At 39.2% G+C, this 20,430-nt stretch overlaps 2 protein-coding genes across 3 annotated transcripts in view; both read right to left on the bottom strand.

The window, feature by feature from the left end:
- RFTN2 (raftlin family member 2) overlaps positions 1-2,834 on the bottom strand; it is a 24,226-nt gene extending 21,392 nt beyond the window's left edge. For both annotated transcript variants that reach the window (XM_009875394.1, XM_009875395.1), the window contains exon 1: positions 2,409-2,834. In XM_009875394.1, coding sequence (XP_009873696.1) covers positions 2,409-2,547 — 139 coding nt within the window. In that variant the 5' untranslated portion in view covers positions 2,548-2,834. The remainder of the gene's footprint in view (positions 1-2,408) is intronic.
- A 32-nt stretch (positions 2,835-2,866) lies between these two features.
- Positions 2,867-20,430, bottom strand: part of BOLL (boule-like RNA-binding protein) — a gene marked incomplete at its 5' end in the record, with an annotated part of 24,903 nt that continues 7,339 nt past the window's right edge. Inside the window, 6 exons of the mRNA XM_009875398.1 lie at positions 2,867-2,971; positions 16,042-16,116; positions 16,902-17,027; positions 17,736-17,783; positions 18,787-18,858; positions 20,010-20,137. Of these exons, the coding sequence (XP_009873700.1) occupies positions 2,867-2,971; positions 16,042-16,116; positions 16,902-17,027; positions 17,736-17,783; positions 18,787-18,858; positions 20,010-20,137 (554 nt within the window). The remainder of the gene's footprint in view (positions 2,972-16,041; positions 16,117-16,901; positions 17,028-17,735; positions 17,784-18,786; positions 18,859-20,009; positions 20,138-20,430) is intronic.

Here is a 20,430-nt window from a genome sequence, read left to right as displayed (position 1 = left end):
GCTTCACTGCTTTGCAAACACCTTAACCTTTTTTCATTAAGAAAATTCCCTTCCTGATGTGCTGCCAACAGGTAGCCAAAATTCTTCTACTAATAAAAGAACCAGAGCTACCTTGCTAGCTGCACAGTGAACTTCAGGCGCATGATACTGAAGGTGGCAACAAACCAGCTACCTCATACATATTCCTACTGTTATTCCGAGTGACAAGAACTTCACAGCATGTCATCTTCGGGGGCTGCATCAATAGCCTTACTTTTCCCTAGTAGGAGGGTTGTGGAAGAAACATAAACATTCTGCTCAAGTGGGAGTATTTAAACTACCCCTACTTTATGGTTAAACCTACCTCAAAAAATAACAGCTGTTCTTGTAATTGAGATATGCTTCACAGCTGAGACAGACTGTAGAGTTAACAATCCCTGACAGGCATTTAAAATTACACGTTGGAGTCCACTGCTCCCTTTCCTTTGCACTATCCAATCCCACCAAAATAAAAGAGACCGGCCACGATTTCCTTGTTTGGGATTCTCCTGACACAAAAGAACTTCCACAGAACTCCAAGCTGAGTTTTACAGTAGGGGTGGGAGTATTTTGGGAGCCAGGAGGGGAGAAGCCAAGGTACAATACACTCCTGATAACTAGTTAAGACGTGCAGGGACTCTAGCCAGCACATTTAGACCACAGCATGGTTGACCTGATCTGCATCATGGCTTGGGAGAAGATCAGGGCCTCCTGGAAGTCTCCCCAGCAGACTCATGTGAACTGCACAGAGAACCATTCAACACAGAGGTACCTGTGTTTACAAATCCACCTGCTTAGAGTCAGAAACCTCAAAGTCAGGCAACTATATGACACTGATCTTGCTGTTATTTAACTTTCTTAATTGCACAGTAAGTCACTGAAGCTAAACACTTTTGAGTATCAGACTGCAGAGGAAAAAAATTAAACTGTGCTGCTCTATTGACAGGTCATTAAAACAGAGATGCACTTTTATTTGCACTTATTTGATGTGCTGCTCCTTACAAGTCACAATCACCTTGACAGCCAGTGCTTTACCTAACACTTCAAAACACAGCAGAACTATCCACAGCACAGGCTATTTAAGAACACTAAACACTATTCAGTCTCAAAAATGTATAAAAAAAGTAAGTTGTATTACCTTGTCTATTATCAGTAGATTAGTGGGTAACACATGCATGCATCAGGCAGCCTAGCTTTATTTCCAGTGCATTACCACTGCTCCTTACTCTCAATACAAAGGTCTGTTTCTTCAGAAAGAACAAGCCAGTGAGAAACTCTTTATTTGTGTAAATAAACAGAACAACAAATGCAGCTGGGTGTCAGGTACTGTAACTTAGTAGAATGTGGTTTCTATCAGTATCTTGCAGCTTTTCAATGAACACACTGATATATTTCAAATCTAATTCTGACAACAGTCCTTTAATTTAGAGTTAAAAACAAGCAGGGGCCAAGTTTGTTTATGAGAAAGTTCCTGAGAACATACGACACGCAATTGCACTTGCTCCCTTTATCAAACCCTGCGAGCAACTGCATTTACTTCAAACCCTTGTTATTAAGACTTCCCGGTAGATCGGGTTGTTCTAAAACGCAAGATACTCTAAAGTGACTGCAAAACCGAGCTGTCTGTTCTCAGAGGGCAGCCATCTGGGCTTGTTTATGTTTTCAACGTTGTGGAACAGGGAGTTGCTCTGTTAGAGCCGGGACACCCTCGGGAAGGAAGTATCCCACAGAGCACTGTCTAGCTCTAGCCTCCAGCTACGCATACAAATTTCAGTTCATTTCAGTCACGGTTTCAAAAGGCTATTCAGCGACTGCAAGCAAAGCATCTGGAAAAAAATAGTAAGATGCAACTGTAGGACTTTGACTAAAATATCTACCAAGAGACTGGGGTGGGCATAGAGGGGGAGCTACTCCCGATACACAACTAAGAAACACACTTACTTCTGCATAAAGTAACAAGGACAATGCCAGCCTGTTTTCGGAAGTTGAGGGCATTTTTAAAAATTGTTCTTCAGCTCAGGCTCCGGCACAGCGTACTTTTGGAACCGTCACACGGAATTCGGGCACCCATTATTCAAAGTGTGTATTGATGGCAGTATCTGACTCACAGGAAACTACGAAAATCTCTTCACAGCATTTAGCCAGCTTCCTTAACAGGGACAGCTGTGTGATTTGCAAGGTTAATTGTTAAAAATACTTTGGTGGTTTCCACTGTAATTTTATATAAGTGAGGACCTTCGTCATGATTTATGTTTCAAAATAAAAGTCTTACAGTTTGGCTAGCTTTGATCAAAGTAACTAAGATTCACTGTAAGTCAAACAAGCCAGAACTAAGTTAAATCCTGTTCCTTGCTTTTTCAGAATAGTAAGGACATAAAATAAAAAGATACCTTCTAAAGTAAAATCCAGCAATACATATTCGTACGCAGAATCCGTCTTTGTTTCAACTTGTGGTCTCTTCAGTGTGGAAAAGATTTTTCCAGGGCTGCTATCATCTGGGTCTTCCAGCTTTCTCAGTCCGCACCCCATGGCAAGATCTGCAAATGATTAAATTGCAGGAAAATATGGGGGGAGCAGCAAGATCTGTTGCTCTCACTGCAAGGGGGGGAAAAAAAAAAAAGGAACCAAATAATTCCCTTTGGTTTTGTTTTCTATTAGCTGTAAATCCAAACAGAGGAAAAGTCCAGTTCCCAAATCAAAAAGCCAAGGTGCTTTCCATTCATTTTTTTATATAGAAAACAGCAGCTCCCTGACGATTTCAGGCTACAAACTTGGTAGGAGCAGGCTTGATTCCGCAGCGATGTTAGAGCTGCTCCAAACTAGCCGAGATTTTCCATGCCACGTCAATTTACAGCCAGCCCCCTCTCAGTGCTCCCGAGCAGAGGACACCAATAGTGCTTTGTTTGTCCTCCTGGACTGACTGGCTGAGGGGGGGCGGCAGGGGGAAGAAGAACTGAAAAAGAAAGTTAGAGAGAGTCTCGTCTGCAAACACTTACCTCCAGGAGTTCTCAACTGCGGTAGAAAGTCGGAGGGGAAAAAGGCAAGTTAGTCAGAATGAAAGAATGAAAAAAGAGCCTCAACATGGTTGGAGAGGAAAATCATTTCCAGAAAGGAAGTCAGCTTCAAGAGGAAATTGCTTCTGGCATCTCAAAGGGTAGAAAAGTAAATGGAAAGCAGTTTAGTCCTTATTTTAGATTATAAAGTTTGGTTCCTATTTCCTTTCCATAGGAACTTTCTTCCACAGGAAAAAAAAAACCCGAACATTAACATAGTGCAATACTGTAATAGTGTTTACTCTAATAATGTAAAAGCATGTAATAAAGACATTTCTTGTTAAGAAAAGCAGTAAGAATCTGCATCACTAAAATCAACTTACATAATTGGTTTTGATGAATGCCAATTACGGACACTGAAATATCCCTCCTTTCAAATCAGAAACTTTTTCAGTATTATCCATGAATACAGTTACAAAACTTTGTTCCCCATTTTTTTATGGGCATTGAACAACTCAAATCCTCTTCTCCATCAGGGTGACCTCAGTTCGTATAGCCACAGGGTTTCAACACAGGTTTCAACACAGTAAATTCTTCTTTAAGTCTTGAAAATTCAGCATAATTCTAAGGGCTCTCATTACTCTAACTAGTGCAAGTCACTTTGAGCTGTGCTACATCTGATGCAGACTGTGACATTGCATGGGGAAAAAAAAAAAAAAGGAGCGGTGATTGATTTTCTAAGGCCCTGTTACTGCCGGTATGGGAGGTTAGAGAATTTACCTTTTTATTTTCAGACTGCATCTAGAGAAATCAAGAGCCATCTAGAGAAAAGCAGAGATTCGTAATACTGTTTTGGATGAAAGGAACTGCACATTTGAACTGAAAAAGGTTTTTGCTTTTTCTCACTGAAAAAATACCAAACTTACAAAAAATGCCCACATTTCCTATAATCAATCACTGCAAGTTAGGCATTAAACATTTGTGGGTTTCTTCCTGTTCTTTTGAACGTAAAGTGATCTAACTTTTGTTTCAGTAGTTGACCAGGAATGGTAAGTCTGTAGATTATAACCCTTTTGAAACCCACATTACGAGTTAAAAGTTACTTTACTTTGGAAGAGCTTAAAAATCTCTGAGTGCAGAGCCTAAGGCTGAAGTCATAATCACTGCACACAGTCTTTAAAACCTTTTCAGGTGCTGAAACCAAGAGGAAATCCCTTAGTGTTGTCTTTTGATCAAAAACTAGGGAAACAAACTGAATAAGCAGAATTCTTCAGTTTCCAGCATGTCTGCTTACACTGAAATTGCTCCCAAACACTTTTTTTTTTCCCAGCAAAGGTCATCCCCGAATTGTTGCTGCACCAGATGTACATGTGAACTGCCCACTCAACCTCAAGAATCCTGCTGCTTCATTCCACACAGTCCTTAAGATCCACTGTAACTGCTTGTATAAAGCCATGGCGTGACCCAGAGAGATGCAAGTAAAACAACTTTTTGTGGCACTAGTTCACTTGCCAGCTGGTTGCCTTTTAGAATTTATTTATTTAAAAGATAGCTATGTTTTTAACGAGGCCAGACTACTTTATTTTGAACTGTCCATGACAAGGCCTAAACCCTATTTCATCACGACAGGATTTTTCACAGCATCAACAAACTCTTAGGAAACAGCACACTGTGATGGATAAAAAACACTGCTCTCCTTATTTCGGATAACCCAAGATCGGGCAAAGAATTAGAAGCTTCCAAGCTGGAAGCGAGTCAACAGTTGCCATTGTAGACTTGACTCAAAAGTCACTAGACTGAACCAATGGAACCAAGGGTCTTGCACGTCAGAAGAAAGGAAACACAAAACAAGTGACCAAGAACTAGCAGCACCCCCCACAAGAGCTGAAAACCACATCAAAGCACCTCAATGACTCAGTACAGGAACAAGACTACGATTTCTAGATTCAAAAGCTGTTGAAGGGGCTGCTTTAACAGCTATGCTATCCTGCTGGAAGTGGATATGAACTACAAAACAGCCCATTTCCCGTGACCCAAAGCACAAAGGCTCTGGGAACTGATATCAAAGAACAGATCCCTAAACCTACACTGGGGTTCACCGAGGTGTGGTACTCACAGCAGCTCCCACTGAAAGAGTGTCAGACTCAGTCATCGTAGCGTGATGCAGCTTTTAGAACAGCAAACAGAGATAGCAAAACAACGGACCAAAAAACCCAAAGGAACTACGCTGCTGTGGAAGGCTTCCAGCAGCCCCCCCTGGCTTTTATTCTGATAAAACGGGAAGGAAGGATACAGAGATGGCAGGAGAGCAGCACCTCTGCAGGAGTGCAAGCCCAGTGCTGGGCTCCTGACTGTCTCCTAGCAGTGCAGGGGGAGAGGGGGCAGCAGCGGCTCTGCTCAGCAGTTTGACCAGGAGGTGAGCCTTGCCTTGCTGTCTACCCACATGTCAAGAGTCACTCCTCTCCCTTGTCCCCTGCTGTCAGTGTCAAGGGATGTTTGAAAAAATTTGTGTGGGAGGCATTTCTGTTTTTCTCGTTATGATACTTAACTTGCTGAATGTAAGGACGTCACCAGATGCCCTTGAAACCGATGCTTTCAAATAGATGTCCCTCTGTTCCTGATAAAATTTGTGAGCAGTAGCACAATCACAACCTATGACTCCTGCTCAATCACACAATTTGGAACTCCCTGGAGAACCAAAGAGGAGATCTCACACCTTCCAGCCTGTCAGGCCACGACCGGGACAAAAACATTGCTAGTGGTCCATCCGGGAGAGTGTCAGTCATTCAAAACATCCCAACAGGTCAGCTTACCTGGAATAAACTCTCTAAAGCTGCACAGCTTTTAGATCCATTCCTATTCTTGAAGAGTACTAAGCATCAGGAATACAAATACCTTAAAACTGTACCCATTTCCCAAAGAACAAGCCATTGCTATTTACAGAGATTTGGCTAGGTCCAGACCTGGCTCGACTAACAAGAGAAAGAAGGGATAACTCTTTGTTCCTCTGACAAGTCAAAATACAAAATAGTATTTGGACAAAACACGTTTCCCACTTGCAGCTTAGAACGGCATCCAAGAACATTACCTAAAAAAAAATCCGCGTTATATCAGTTACAGATCAGTCATCACTGATGCAGAACATTTGTAACAGAGGACACACAGATTAGTAAGATACAAAGGGGAAAACTACGAACACGTGCTAAATGAGTCAGATTTTTTCAGAACCTCGGGCTATCTGAACAGCTACAGGACTCAAACCCAAAGCTTTAAAAACCCCTAAATATTAATCATCTCAGATTGCAACACTTTCGAGCTTCACAGTTCCTCTTTGAACTTTTTAGGCTTACTTCCTTTGTTTTACCATTTATGTAAAGGTTTTGCTTGGAATAGAACAGAAAAGGCAAAGAAAAATGCCATCAGAAAAATTCTCCAATTCAACTGTCAATGATTTTTCCCATCCCTGAGAACTTTAACAAAAACCACTGACCTTTAGTTCTTTTTTCTACAGAATGATTTATTTGAAGATGGTAAGAGAGCAGATGTCTCATTTTGAAGGCTCACTGGTTTGGCAACTTTCTTTTTTTTCCCATTTTTGCTCAGATTTTTGTCCTTTGAAGGAATAATTTTGTGAATATAACAAGAACACAGTTAAACACGCTAACTTGAACAGAAAAGTCAGCTTTTCTGCAATAATAATTAACAGAGAAACGACAACAATTGTTTTAATGTCTGCAAAAACATAGTTTAATGATAAAATTTCATCAATTCCATTTTTCACATTTCTCTAAACTCATATTTAAACCACTTAACGATACTACAATTAAATAAACAAAAGTTACACTCCGAATAGTAGACAGGGACCAACCTGAATTAAACTTTTAGTTACCAACCAAGAACTTTACCAGAAGTTACGAAAGTACAGAAACGTAATATTGCTGTATTACAGGTAGTTTCAACAGAAAGAGCTTTCAATTTATAAAACTGCTAACAGTTCTCTAAAAAGAGATCTAACAATTTATTACGCGTTTATCTACACACACCTACAGGATCTCATGTATCAAGTCTGCAGAACTAGATCATCGGTACCTGCAACACAGTGTGAAATACCACAGCCATGCGACCAACTAAAATCACGCGTCCTAGAACAGAACCAGATGTTCTATTTTATCTGGTTAAAGCCAACTGGAAATATTACCAGCAGTAGCGTTCTGTTTGCTTACAGACACTGCAGCTCCACTCACAGCCAGAGGTACAAACCAACCATGTGGGACCCTCGGAATTAGTTTCAGTATGACCTCAAATTATCTGTGACTCGTCCAAGAGGGCCTTACAAGACCAACACTAGTCCATTACATCTTAGCTACGTTATTAAACGCGGCTGAAAAGAGAGCTACATACTGCTGTTCTGCTTTCTGTGCTGCCCCTTGGACTCTCTGTATGTCAGCTTTTAAGGATTTGCATTCAGGATTGCACACGTGTATCACAGCATTGGCGCTGTATTTTGGATTCTTAAAATAGTCGTTTAAAACATGTATTTTTTACTTAACTAGGACACATAAGAAACTTTAATACCAGGTGAATTGAAACTGCTGTAGTACTTCAACATTAAAAAGCCAGAAGGTTTTTTTACCGTAAAAACTATTTTACAACCATACAACTTCTCACATTTTAGAACTAATGTTAAACAGAGAAAAACATTCAAGAGAGCCATGTGTTCTGCTAGTTTCTGATCAGTCACTATTGGAATGCAGTTCACTCGTTGACTTAATTCTGAAAAATGAATTTCAGAACACCGAGAATTGCCAATTAAATATGAAAAAAATATCAGTTTTTCAAGGATAAATGTACTTCTGATGCTTAAGATCAGAAGTAGCAGGAACCAAAAGTCAACTAGAGAATTTTACTTAATGCAAGAAAAATAGCCCTTTGTCAAACAGAAAAGTACAGGAGATAGAATTTCAGTAATTTTGCTGTCTGCAGGTTTTTACCCAGTGTTATCTAATAGAGAATGCTAGAACTAATATTTTGCCATATAAATGTAACATTAAATGGACAATGGTTGCCACAAATACTGGAACAGCCAGCTCAGCAGAAAACAAAAGATACCACCAGTGTCTCTAAATTCTAAGGGGCGGAAGCCAGGAAAGTCAGTGTAGTTTGCTAACATGCGAGTGTACCAAGCAATACACAAAGATAAAGACGATCATTTCCCATCAGCTACTGAATATCCACTGGGCACAGCCCTAATCTGATGTGTTCCCTCCTAGCTCGTGTGTGAAGCCTTGCAAGTAACAATGGGAAACTGCAGAACACAGAAGAAAACGTTACCCTTCTCCAACGCTCCAATCAGTGAGGGAGCAGGGCCTTACTATCTGCAGTTAACTAAGTGACCTCTGGATAAAAGCAGAAGAATCTCCAAATTACAGCAGCTTTCCAAGCCACCACGTTCACAAGCAAGGAAAAATAAAGTAAATGTTCTTTGAAGCAAAGGTCATGGGATCCACTCGCTATCAACAACCTAACTTCTGTACCCATTAATGGCAAACAAACTACGTTTTGTGAGTATCGGGACTAGAGCCACGACGTGGTGACGTGTAAAGGACCGCACAGTATTTGTAGGCTTTCAAGCAATTAGTTCAAAGACTTGCCTGTTAGCACTTTTTTAAGAGAGTACTCACCGCAAAATTGACTTCTTGGATCTCTAACAAGGCAGCCATGTTTGGTAAACAAACCCAATTTCAAAAATAAGAACCTGGGACTAAATCTTCTGACTCCTGGGTCAAATGCATATTAGTTCCAGGATAAAAGAAACAAGGCTCTAACAGAACATACAACCTTTCTTTGGCACCTTCAGAGACAGCACTTCATTAAAAATGCATTTACTACGCAAACGTCTTTCCATGGAAATGAACTGATGTTATGATGTGCCAAGATTTCTGTAATATATTTATACTGATTGATTTTAAAATCTGAAAATCAAACACAAGAACAACTGAACAGATGTTTCTAGTGGTACAGACTGGTCCAGAAATGTGACCATCTACAGCAGATGAGAATTCCCTCCCCTCAGAAACAGGCCGAGATCCCCATGTATCCAACAAATTGTAGTTCTCCTGATACTTTTTGCTCAAACCGCTGCTGCCGTAAAAAGTTTTTAAAAACAGAAACTATTAAATTATATTTGTGTAGGTTTTTCTACCTAGCAGAAGGTGGGAAGTTACCTGAGGAAACTTAAACCCAAGATATAGCACATGGCATCTCCTCTCACATCAACTCCAAACCAGTGTCAGAACAAAACCAGACTCTAGCTCCCCTCTCGCACAGTACGGAAGAACGCTACCGACTGCCTGAATCAGCTTTAAATATATTTACATGTTACAAATGGAGTATTTACCGACTACAATGCCCAGTCTTTAAGATCCCTGAACGATTAAAAGAAAAAAAACCAAACAAACTAACAAAATACCCCCCCTCAATCATTATAGAGCTCGTTTAAAAAAATAAATCAAAAAGCTTGAGGATATTACATGCATCAAATAGATGTGCCTGTGAGGAATCTGACTCCCACAAACGGAGGAGTAACAGGATACCGGAGTTAGAGTCACGTGAGAAGTGAGGGGAGTAAGTAAAGCAAGAAAAAAAATTATGTCCCTGCAGTTGAGGAGAAAGCAGTATTTCCTCTTGACTTGCAATAATGCCAGGGAGTTTCTAGTTTTTGCACAACAGAAAAAGTCAAAGCAGCTTGGAGAAGTTTTCAATTGTCTTTGTAATGTACAAAGTCAATTCTGCCTTTTTCTATAGCTAAAAACGTAACATAAAACCAGATTTACTGCTTACTGTATGCAAAAAAGAGAAGTCAGTATTATATAAGAATAAATAATTATTAAACTAGGGGTTCAAATTTTATTTTAAAAAGTTATTACTCCCAAGCACTAAAATGACACAAGGAGATCACCTTATAAAAGCAGAGAATAATGATTGCAAAAAAATAAAAATAAAATTAAAAGCAGGCAAATTCTTGGAACCAAAACAAAAGGCACATAGATTTAAATAACCAGAGTTAATTTACAGCACATAAATGCTGTCAGTATGTGGGAAAATGGCTTTTGCTTTGTAACTAATTCATGTAATCCAGAAATTAAATGCTAAATTTTCCCTTTAATTGAACTATGCCCATTTTCAACTTCTATTAGCAGCCAAAGCTTATACATGAGGCTGCGTATTAGAAATCAGCATTTTGTCCTGTAACAGCGTTTTTATTAAGAAGGGAAATGCAGATAAAAATCATGGTTTCATGTTTTCGTATCTGTCCAAACCACAAAATTTCATTTTAATAATTTACAAAAACTTTTAACTTAGGCATTTGCAAGCAATCGTTAGAAGTTAGGAAGAACGCATCCTCCACGCGCTAGGCACATGCTGGCAAAGTAGATGGCTAAAAACCTGTTTTACAGAAGTTGTAGAAGGTGCTGTAAGAATTTTATCTTCCGTCCTGTAATCTTTTCCAGGATGAAAAAGGGAGCTTCACGTATATTGAGGTTTCAGACTCACAGATGAAGGATGTGAAAGATTTCTCACAGAATGTGACGTTGATTCCTAAAGAGAGGGAAAAAGTCATGTTTTCTTCTATTTCAAAGTGTGTCCCATTTACTACATTAGTAATGCTTCAATGAAAATTACAGTCCATTTGGATATTGCATCAGCTAGGCAGAGTTCAGAAAGGAATAAAAGATTTCCATTATGTACATAGGTGAAGTCAATCGTTGCAAGAAATATCTTCCTTTATTTCCAAATATGGTATCTTAGAATGAGTTCAGAATTAATTTACTTAAAGAAAAAATAAAATGAAGTTTTATTCATTGATCACATAGCCTTAGTAAAATATGTCAAGTTATTAAAGCAATTGTATCCTCTTCCTAATTGGATAGGGAAAATTTACTTTAATAATACATTAGAGTGCAGAGCTATCTAATGGGTTTTAATTATTTTTACTGTAATGTAGATTGGAGTAATGTATTACTACAGAAATTTATAACAATACTTGTAAATTTGCTTTAGCTACTAAAACAAACATGTAAAACTTGAGCTCAATCACTGATAGCTGTCCTACTTGTACACTAACAAACACAAGAGAGGACTCTGATCAAGAGATTCGTCAGTGGACACCACCAGCTGCTGACAAACGTATGGCAAGATCCAGAAACCAGGGCTATTATTTTAGGTGCTGGCAAGAAGAGCTTTTAGAATACTTGTATTATTCTGATTATTCTTTTTAAGATCTTCCTAAGATCAAATCCTCCTACAGTATGCCTTTGTAATTCAGCTGCTCTGCGCCCCATTTGTGCAACTCCCACCTGTTTTATTCTCTTTGTTTAACCAAATCAGAGTCCTTTCTTTCCATTCCTACTATGCCATAGACAGACTCAAACTATGTTTTCTAACCTTATCTTCTTACCTCTACTGCCTTTTCAGCACCACTTTTTTTGTTTTCTTATTGTTACACTTACTCATCTTTTTACCCTCTCTGCTGGCTCCTTCTAGTTTCCCAGTGCAACCAGCCACAGTCTCCACCAGGACATTCCACCCCCTTTACCCTCAAGATTTCAGTTTCTTTCCCTCGTCCACCAGCTCCACAGCACGTTGCACGCTGCCTTCCTACATCTCCCGGTTCCATGGCCAAGGCTCCCTACCCGCTTCTGCTTTCATTGTATCAGCGCTACAGGAATTCAGTCCCAACCTATTTCGCTTACTCTTTGTTTAGTTTTGACCCTTAATGGAATATGGAGGCCGTTAGATAAGAGATATAAAGAAGACACAATGTGTTTGTGAAAACACGTTCTCTTCTCTACTGCCTGGTCCCAACAGAAAAGAACTATGCTCAGTCTCATGCTGAACAACTTCCAATACTTTTTCAAAAGCCATAGCTGGGGACACATCACACCAAAACGCGTACACAGACAAGAAGTCACACCTTAACAAATAGCGAGCTCCTCCTACAAATCACTGGGCTGTTCAAAGGCTATCAAACATAAATTTTAACATGCTCAAAGCACATACTCTTCCCCAGCTTCATTTCATTAAAATCCTCTTCTTTTTAGAAAGAAGAGTAAGCAACTAAAAGAAGCACCTTTTTCACCATAAAAGTATAGTTTGAGCACCTGCCAGAGCACCTCCATGAATGTAAATCACTGTAACTCACATAAAATAGGGAGAGAAAAGTGAAGAAAGTCAAGTTGATAATAAAGCAATTAAAACAGTTTTCGGAAACTAAACACATATACTGAAGTACTGAAAATTTCCTTCCCTGTTTAACGAAAATAATCCAAACACACACAGAGCTTGGGTAGCTGAACTAGAAAGAAAAGAACAACGGAAATAATATAGATATTATTATCCCAGGAACGAATGACATGGATTATACAAAGTTTGTTTTACATAAGAGAGCTACTAGAACATTTACAACCATGCAGGAAGCAGCTACGCAACACTGCAGACTGGGCTAAATTCTGTCTGAGCATGTTTTATGATTTACGAATTCGTAAACAGCAAGCATGGCAATGAAACAACTGACCCCAAGTTTCCCAACAGGCAGCTGCTAGCTGGTATGTCGATGACAGATCTCAGCCACATGGGAAGGACTGGACAAGAAAATCAGGACTGGGAGGCTGGAGCCGCCTGAGCAGCTTAATACTGAATGTTCCACAGTGCCTGTCAAGGGAAGAGAAAGGACACACAGATCAGAGAAAACAAAAGAAGAAACGCCATTGAACTGCTTTGAGAACAAACTACTAAAATGGAAAAAGAGAAGCTTGGAAAGTGAACATGGAATGAGACAATGCAAGAAAAAGCGTGCCATCTGGACTTTCCCATGTCCGTATAAAATTAACGAATTTTTTTTTGGCGGAATTTATCATACCCCCATTACAGACAACAGACCTTGTTACAGCTGGCAACAAGCCTCTGGAAGTTTAGATTCATGTTTCTGAGACTAAAGTGACTGAACAGAAGGTTTATTCTCTCAATTCCACTGCATGGATAAACAAAAAAAATACTTACCTACAAAGAAAACAGGTTGCAAGGTTGAATTTTTTTTGTTCCAGCTGGAATATCATAATCACGGCACACAATACTAGTAAAAGATACTTGTCCCAAAATGAGTACACCAAAGACCTCCCCTTACAAACCCCTACAATTTACGTAGATACACATGCATGTGTATACGTACAAACACATCAATATTTATGTGTATTATATACACATAGAACACAAATTTTGCCTTATTACTCAACAGCAGAGAAAAATGGAGTGCTCAAAGTTCAGTTAAAGATACTGAACATTCACTAACAAAAGGTGAAGGTTTGGCACGTTAGCAACGCACCGTTCCCATCCGAATGCAGGAATACATCAGCTAGATCACAAATGAATACCCTAAATTCTGTTTTGACATGGGAAGATCTTCCCCCACCTTTTCCATTAGACGCAGTGCAATTATTGTCCATGTACTGTAGACTGGAAATGCTCCAGAAAAAAAAACAAACAAAAACCAAAACTTTGACCCTTCTAAAAGCATTTTCTTCATGTCCTGGTCTGAGCTAAACAGAATCAATTCTGTTCAGTGACTTTTACTTCTCAGCTCAGTTTCTACTAAGCGGCTGCACTTTCTCAAGTCAGCAGTGTGGTTTGGCAGACAGCGGCTACTGCTAGAAACAGTGAAGCCCAATGTTTACAGTTACTGTCTGGGACTGGGATGCAGAAAGGTTCTTGCTGATACTTATTCCTGTAGTGCCCAAGGCCACTGCTGGCTCTGGTGTGCCACGCTGGGGGTGCCGGGCAGTGAGGGTCACACGGAGGTAAAAGGTGGCACCTCCGGTGAGTAATGGACAGGACAAGTGAGTAACAAAAGTATTCCATTCCGTACACATCTTATTCTGTATAAAACTGAAGGATCACAAGGATTTAGGTCTCTTCCTTTCTTTCTTCTGCAATGGCTGGCATCCAGGGACGTTATCATGCTCAAAAGAAAACACCCTGGAGCAAATACAACGGATCACTAGCAAATCCATGATCAAGAGGAGGAGATAAGTATTTTTGACTCAAATCTGATCTTAAATAACCACTTTGGATCCAAAAAAATCCCAAATTATAGTTGTGAGGAATGTTTTCTTCTAATTTTCATTTAAGAATACTAAAAATTGTACTAAAAGTTACATCAACAAAATGATATTTAAGTGGTAGAACAGAGAGAATGAAAAATAAGTTAGAGAACTGCCAGAACTGAAATTGCCTTTGTTAACTGCTACACAGTTTATGTAATTAATGAACAGAGTTCCTTAATGAAAACATTGGCTTAGAAATTTTGTGATTTTCCTCTTCAGCAAAAATTTGATTGGTTTTGTTTGCCCACCCTTGTGACTTGACTACTCTCACCATATGACTTGCAGCTCCTAGCATAAATTTGTTAATTCCTAATGAAATTCCTAACGAGGCGGAGGCAATTAACAGACTACCTTCAAGGCAAAGACCTTACTTTAGGTGTCCACTCTCTTACACAGTTACTACTTGTCAATTTTCAAGCCACAGACATTTGCTGAGACATTTTACGGAGGCTCTGGCCAGCAGGCAGGATTTTTATGCAGCTGGGGAGCAGGTGGTAATGACACAACCACTTGCTTAATACACAACAGTTCCCTCAACATTTGTTCCTTTTTTTAAATCGTTGTGCAGTGCTCAGTCACAGCCGTACGACAGAATGCACACTGAGCATATTCATTACATGGGAAATATATTCAAAAGTTTAAGTGAGTATGTGAAAAGGTAAGGTAAAACATCAAAAGGAAGAATTCTATTTCACAACTACTAATTAGTATTGAAGGAAGTTAACTAACTAAAAATTAAAACCTGTCAAGAAGTATTTGGCATCATCTTGTAATGAATGAAGTTACCAGAATTCACTATTCTCTGTTTGACACAGTATGTGCTTGTCTTTTATTCTGAGACTGTAATTGCCATTTTTTAACAAGTGTTTTCATACAGGGTTAGAAACTGGAATATCAACCGGATATTATGACCACCGTGTTACACCAACTTCCTTTTAAGTACTTCTTAAAATATAAATTACTCAGGATTAGTACTCTCAAATTCATATTCAGTTTCTCTTTTTTTACTGGAGTCCTTGCATTTTATTCCAAGATAATACTTAATGTTACAGCCCCCTCTACTGGAAATATTCAGTAGATATTGTTACACAATAGTCTGGAAAAATGGATTCTTCTCAAAACATTCAAGATAAATGAAAAAATATGTATAAACTCCAGCCTATAATACAGCTTGGATTCATTCATATTTAGGCTTGTACTTGAGGAAGCATCTTTGACAAATTAAGAGCTGTACCCTTAGTCCTCTGTTATCAGGCAAATCCAGGCTAAATCTAGTTCAGGCATTATTTCACGTGTGTTAACAGTCTTATCAATTTAGGCAAAAGGACCTTGAACCGTGACCCAAAAAACTCCACCAGCTCGCATCAAGTGCCATGGAAGAAGCACAGTTTAGAACGGCCATGGAAAATCAGAACTGCACGGGACAACACCCACAGGTGACCAACTGGAACAGCTTTTCACGCCCCACGTTCCCACACCCCACCGCTCCACACGAGGCCCTTACCTGAGGCTGCAGGTAATGAAGTCAACTTCTCAAGATCCAGAGACAGAGCGACAAGGATTGGTAACCACCATTACACAGAGCTGAACGGGACGCACCGGTTTCTCTCAAAATACATTTTGCATTTGCATTTTGTTTCTATCTTCAGTTTTCAAATAACTAGTTGTGCGGGTTTTCTTTTTTTCACATTTCCCCAAATAGTTCCGAAACAAGTAATACAGATGTCCTCCGCAACCCTTCTGTTCTCCTCATTTAATTCATTAATGAAAGACTTTCTCAGCCCTACCCCTCCTTCTCTTACCGTTCCCCTTCAAGGAGGGGGACAGTAGTACCACCACACTAGATTTAACAATATTAATTGGATACTCACAGGGGCAGGCATGGCTATGGCACTCTGGGGGTAAGGCTGGTGAGGTGGGGTTTGAACTACATGATCAGAATACAGCTGGTATAAAAAAAAATACATATGAAAAATAAGCAGAAAATCTTGTTTCACAATTTTATGGTTTTGCAAACCTTCCCTATGAATTTAAAACTCCAAGCTGTGGGCTACATTTATCTAAACTACTAGCTTATTAAACCCCAAAATTTCAATACTTAAATATCTATGCTTTCACTACTGTACCAAAGTTTGGTAAATTTAGTTTATCTAGATCAAAAAGCACTTCGCTTGACAGAAGTAGCACACTTCTACACTGCAAATTCATTTCCCTCGTCTCTAATGGGAACAGTTTAAATGCACAGATTAATACACTGAAATGTAATTCCCAGCACTATCATACAAGATATTTACACACAAACAACACCAGCTTTTCTTAGAATCTTACATCATTTTCTGAACTTCCACATACAGCCTCCTTTAACCTCAACAATTTATGCACCTGTGAACTGAGAGCATGTAGCTTGCAAATTCTAAAAAACTAATTTCATTTTTTTCTTAGTGCTCACAGATTTCAAAATTCTGTGTGTAAGTTGATACGTGATTTATGAAAGACAAGAGGCAAAACAGTAACACTGGCATGTCGTACATTTATGATCATCTACAGCATTTCAGAATCAAAGTATCCTCCTAGAAATGCTCTCTCGAGCACAAGTGAAACAATTTAATAGCAGCAGCAGAGGTGATGGGGTAACTACAGGCAACAGTTGACGTAAAGGCTCTGAACTGCCTATGCTTAAAATAAAAGACTTTTTTAAAAAATGCAAGTAACGTTTTTTAAATGAAAATACCTCAGGAAGTGCAGCTTCCACTAGCAGAGGTGGAGGTATACATCCACTTTCCGGGGGAATCCCGACTGGCTGATAGACAACTTCCGACGGTTGCAGATACAAGACCGAAGGTGAAGAGGCAGGAGACTGAAATAAAACATGTCATTTTCGTAACAGAAGATTTACCCACTATAAATACCAAAGCTTATTGTGCAGTCTTCCTTGCTACATATAAACAAAGATAAAGCTTTAAAAACTGTCAGATTCAGTTTTGATAATGTAAAGAAACTAAGCGAGGGGGCAGTGGGTAGAAAACTTGGGTAGAAGGATGTCCTTTAATCACTTCCACAATATTTTTCAGATTTTATTTACACTTCAGAGAGCACTGCCAGAGAAATCCAAACATTTATAAAATTGACAATTACTCTCAAGAGCACAAAAACGCAATGAAGTTTAATTTTCTCTTCCAAAAATGTTATATCAAAAGACCTCAGGGATTTTTGTTTTAAAATCAAACCCACAACACCTGGATTTCAAAGCAGTAGACTGACATCCATTAACGAGCAGAACTGATCATATCTGGACAGTTTTCATCTAGTAAGTTCTCAGAAGCAGATAATTTAATACAACCTTTTTGCCACAAGGAAAGGGGAAGATGCTTTCTTTCCATCGTATTTGCATTTGATATTTCAATAAATGCAATTTTATGCCCTCTTTTATCAGAAAGCACTGCAAATGCATTGCTAAAATACAGCAATATTTATTTTAACAGTGGTATGAATAGTGGGAAGCACATCGTCCCTTTAACTGAATGCCAACTAATGGCAAAATGCTGCAGGTATGAACTGCACTTACCTGTGGAACAGACCACTGCAATGGACTTTGAAGACACTGTGTTGGTGCCTGAATTCCGATGAAAAAAGGTATTATTTACATGACTAAGAACATGTGCACACACATACTAGAATTCCCAAATACTCAGATCAAACCACCTCAAATCTATAGTCAATTTTTCATTAAAAAGATGAAACACAATTTTCATTAAGCCTCCAAATAACTCATGCACACACTTTTAACAATTTTCATTAAGCCTCCAAATAACTCATGAACACAGTTTTGTCTGCGTCCACGCAGCCTCTGACTCAGGCTTTTCACAAGCTTCTAAAATACAGAAGCATCCCTGATTAGGGAAACAGAAGGTACAAAATGCAGTTAACCTGCCAATACCCATTAAAACCACAGATACACTGCATAAACCAGCAGTGGGCCATCACCATGGTTAGGGAACTGGAGAACTGATACACCGCGAGGCTGAAGGAAGTGGGTTTTTTCAGCCACAAGAAGGCTAAAATGGGGAGGAGAAAACTACTGCCGGCTACAACTACTTCATGCAGGGGCATAAATAGGAATGAGCCACATTCCCAGAGGTGTTCAGAGAATAAGAGCCAAAAGACACGGGCTAGAACGTAACACACTTGAACCAGCTGTAAGGAAAAAAAGTCGTCTATCATGAGAAGGGTCATGTACTGGAAAAGGCTGTCCAGAAAGGTTGTGGAATCTCATTCACTGGAGATACTTAATATTCAACTGGACAAGTTCCTGAGAAATCTCATCTAACCAGCTCTGCTTTGAGCAGGAGTTTGGCTTAGATAATAAAACTTAAGGATGGTACTAAATCAGTTTTCCAGCAATGCCAAGCAAAACCTTAATTCATTACATTTCCATGTAGTTATATAGGGAGAATAAATTGTATTCTAGGGAAAAGAAAGCCTCTGATCAAATTAAAATCTGTTTTTATGTCACTGTTTCGAACAGTCTTTCTACTTCCTAAGAACAAACAGATCTGCAGTAGTGCTGCAAACAGAAGTGCAGGGGTGGAGAACCGCGGTTGTCTGCAGACAGTTACCTGATAATGGAATGTCGGAGACTGATACACTGGCTGAGGTACCATCACAGGTGAACTGGAAACAGAGCGCAGCTTAAAAAGAAAGACGTTACAAGTCTCAATGAAGCTGTTTCAGAAATTGTCACTCGTAGCAAGAACCACCCTGACCAGAGGCACAGCGCTGTAAACGCTTAGGGCAGTCACACCGGTCACTGGTGTACTCCTTCCCTCTCCGCAGCCCAACCATTCTCCTTTCCCTTTACACCAGCTCCAGGTCTTCATCCGATCTGACAGTGACCCGGTTTAGGGAGCTAAACCAGCTAGAAATCTGCCTGCTGGGTGTTGTGGAGGCCAGTTTAGCGTCCCAGAAAGATCAATGGAAGAAAGGGGAGCAGAAATATATGGCAGGATAGAGGACTACAATAGCACTGTGAAACTCGAGTTCTGATTAGTTCAAAGCTAGTGCGTGCAACTCCTATACCATGAAATTTCCTGATTCCTGCAAATATTTAGTAAACAACAGCTCCAGAACTGTTTTAATTCGTTCTGCAATATATAAAAATACAAAATGGAAAAAGACCCAATCTGCACTGTTACATGTGCACAGTACACACCAAAAAGTATTAAAATCTTTAATTTGATTTATGTCTTCTCTAACATCAAATGTACATTTTTTTTTCCTTAATTTGTTTCTATAGATAATTTCATAATGATAAAAACTAAGAATATGTAAATAACTGAAGCCAAAAGAGGCAGCACTATTTGTAACTGGAAAGACTGAATGCTATGTGCAACACAGTGAATCTGAGCCATGGCACCAGAACCAAAGTTCAGTTCTAGAATACAAAAAAATATTTTTTTGTTTTTCAAAAAGTAGAGTTTGAGCAAGATTTCTAGAACTATAGAGTATGAACTAAAAACGTGAACAGGTGTTTATGTTTATCCTCTGAAGCTGAGGAGGCACTATATTATATCCCTGTTAGAAGAGCAAACAACTTCTGTTAAGAGAAATGATTAAAACAGAGGTTAAATACCAAGAAAAAGATTCTACAGCACCAAAAAAACATGTAAAAAATTTATTACTGCTCTCATCTCTGGGGAAAGTTTACTTTCATTTATTAGTAAATTGAGTTTCCCCCCCAACGTGTGCAGGGATCTTCCACTCATATAGAGAGAAAGCATATAAAATCCTCTGTGAATGCTGCTTTAACAGAAAAGTGTATATACAAAAATAAATCACTTACTGGCCATGGCTGTGCAACAGAAGCAACTTCAGGCATATGAAAATAAGCCACTCCATTATGGTAAACATAAGGACATCCACTTGAAGTAGTTAAGTACATTGCACCGGCTTCTGGTATTACAGGAGAACCTGGAATTAGTATTTTCAAGTTTTATTTAATTTCTGATCTTCGGAGAAGCAAAACATTCCAAGGAAAGAATACAGAGCAGGCAATGCAACAGAGAAAGTCAAAGTTGAAGGGGGAAAGGGAAATAAAGCACAGAGAAAAAAAACAACAAAAAACTCAAACACAAAACAACCCACAAAAAATACACCAAACAAAAACCCACACCAAAGCGCTGACGATGACTGAGCAAAGACCATGCTGAGTATTGCCTAGAGCGAAGAAACCACAGAGCTGGACCAAAGTATTCCATTCCCCT

Source organism: Apaloderma vittatum, unplaced genomic scaffold (genome assembly GCF_000703405.1).
Source record: "Apaloderma vittatum isolate BGI_N311 unplaced genomic scaffold, ASM70340v1 scaffold298, whole genome shotgun sequence".
Taxonomy (NCBI): Eukaryota; Metazoa; Chordata; class Aves; order Trogoniformes; family Trogonidae; genus Apaloderma; species Apaloderma vittatum.
The sequence above is the reverse complement of the archived record's forward strand: the minus strand, read 5'-3'. Positions and strand labels throughout refer to the sequence as shown.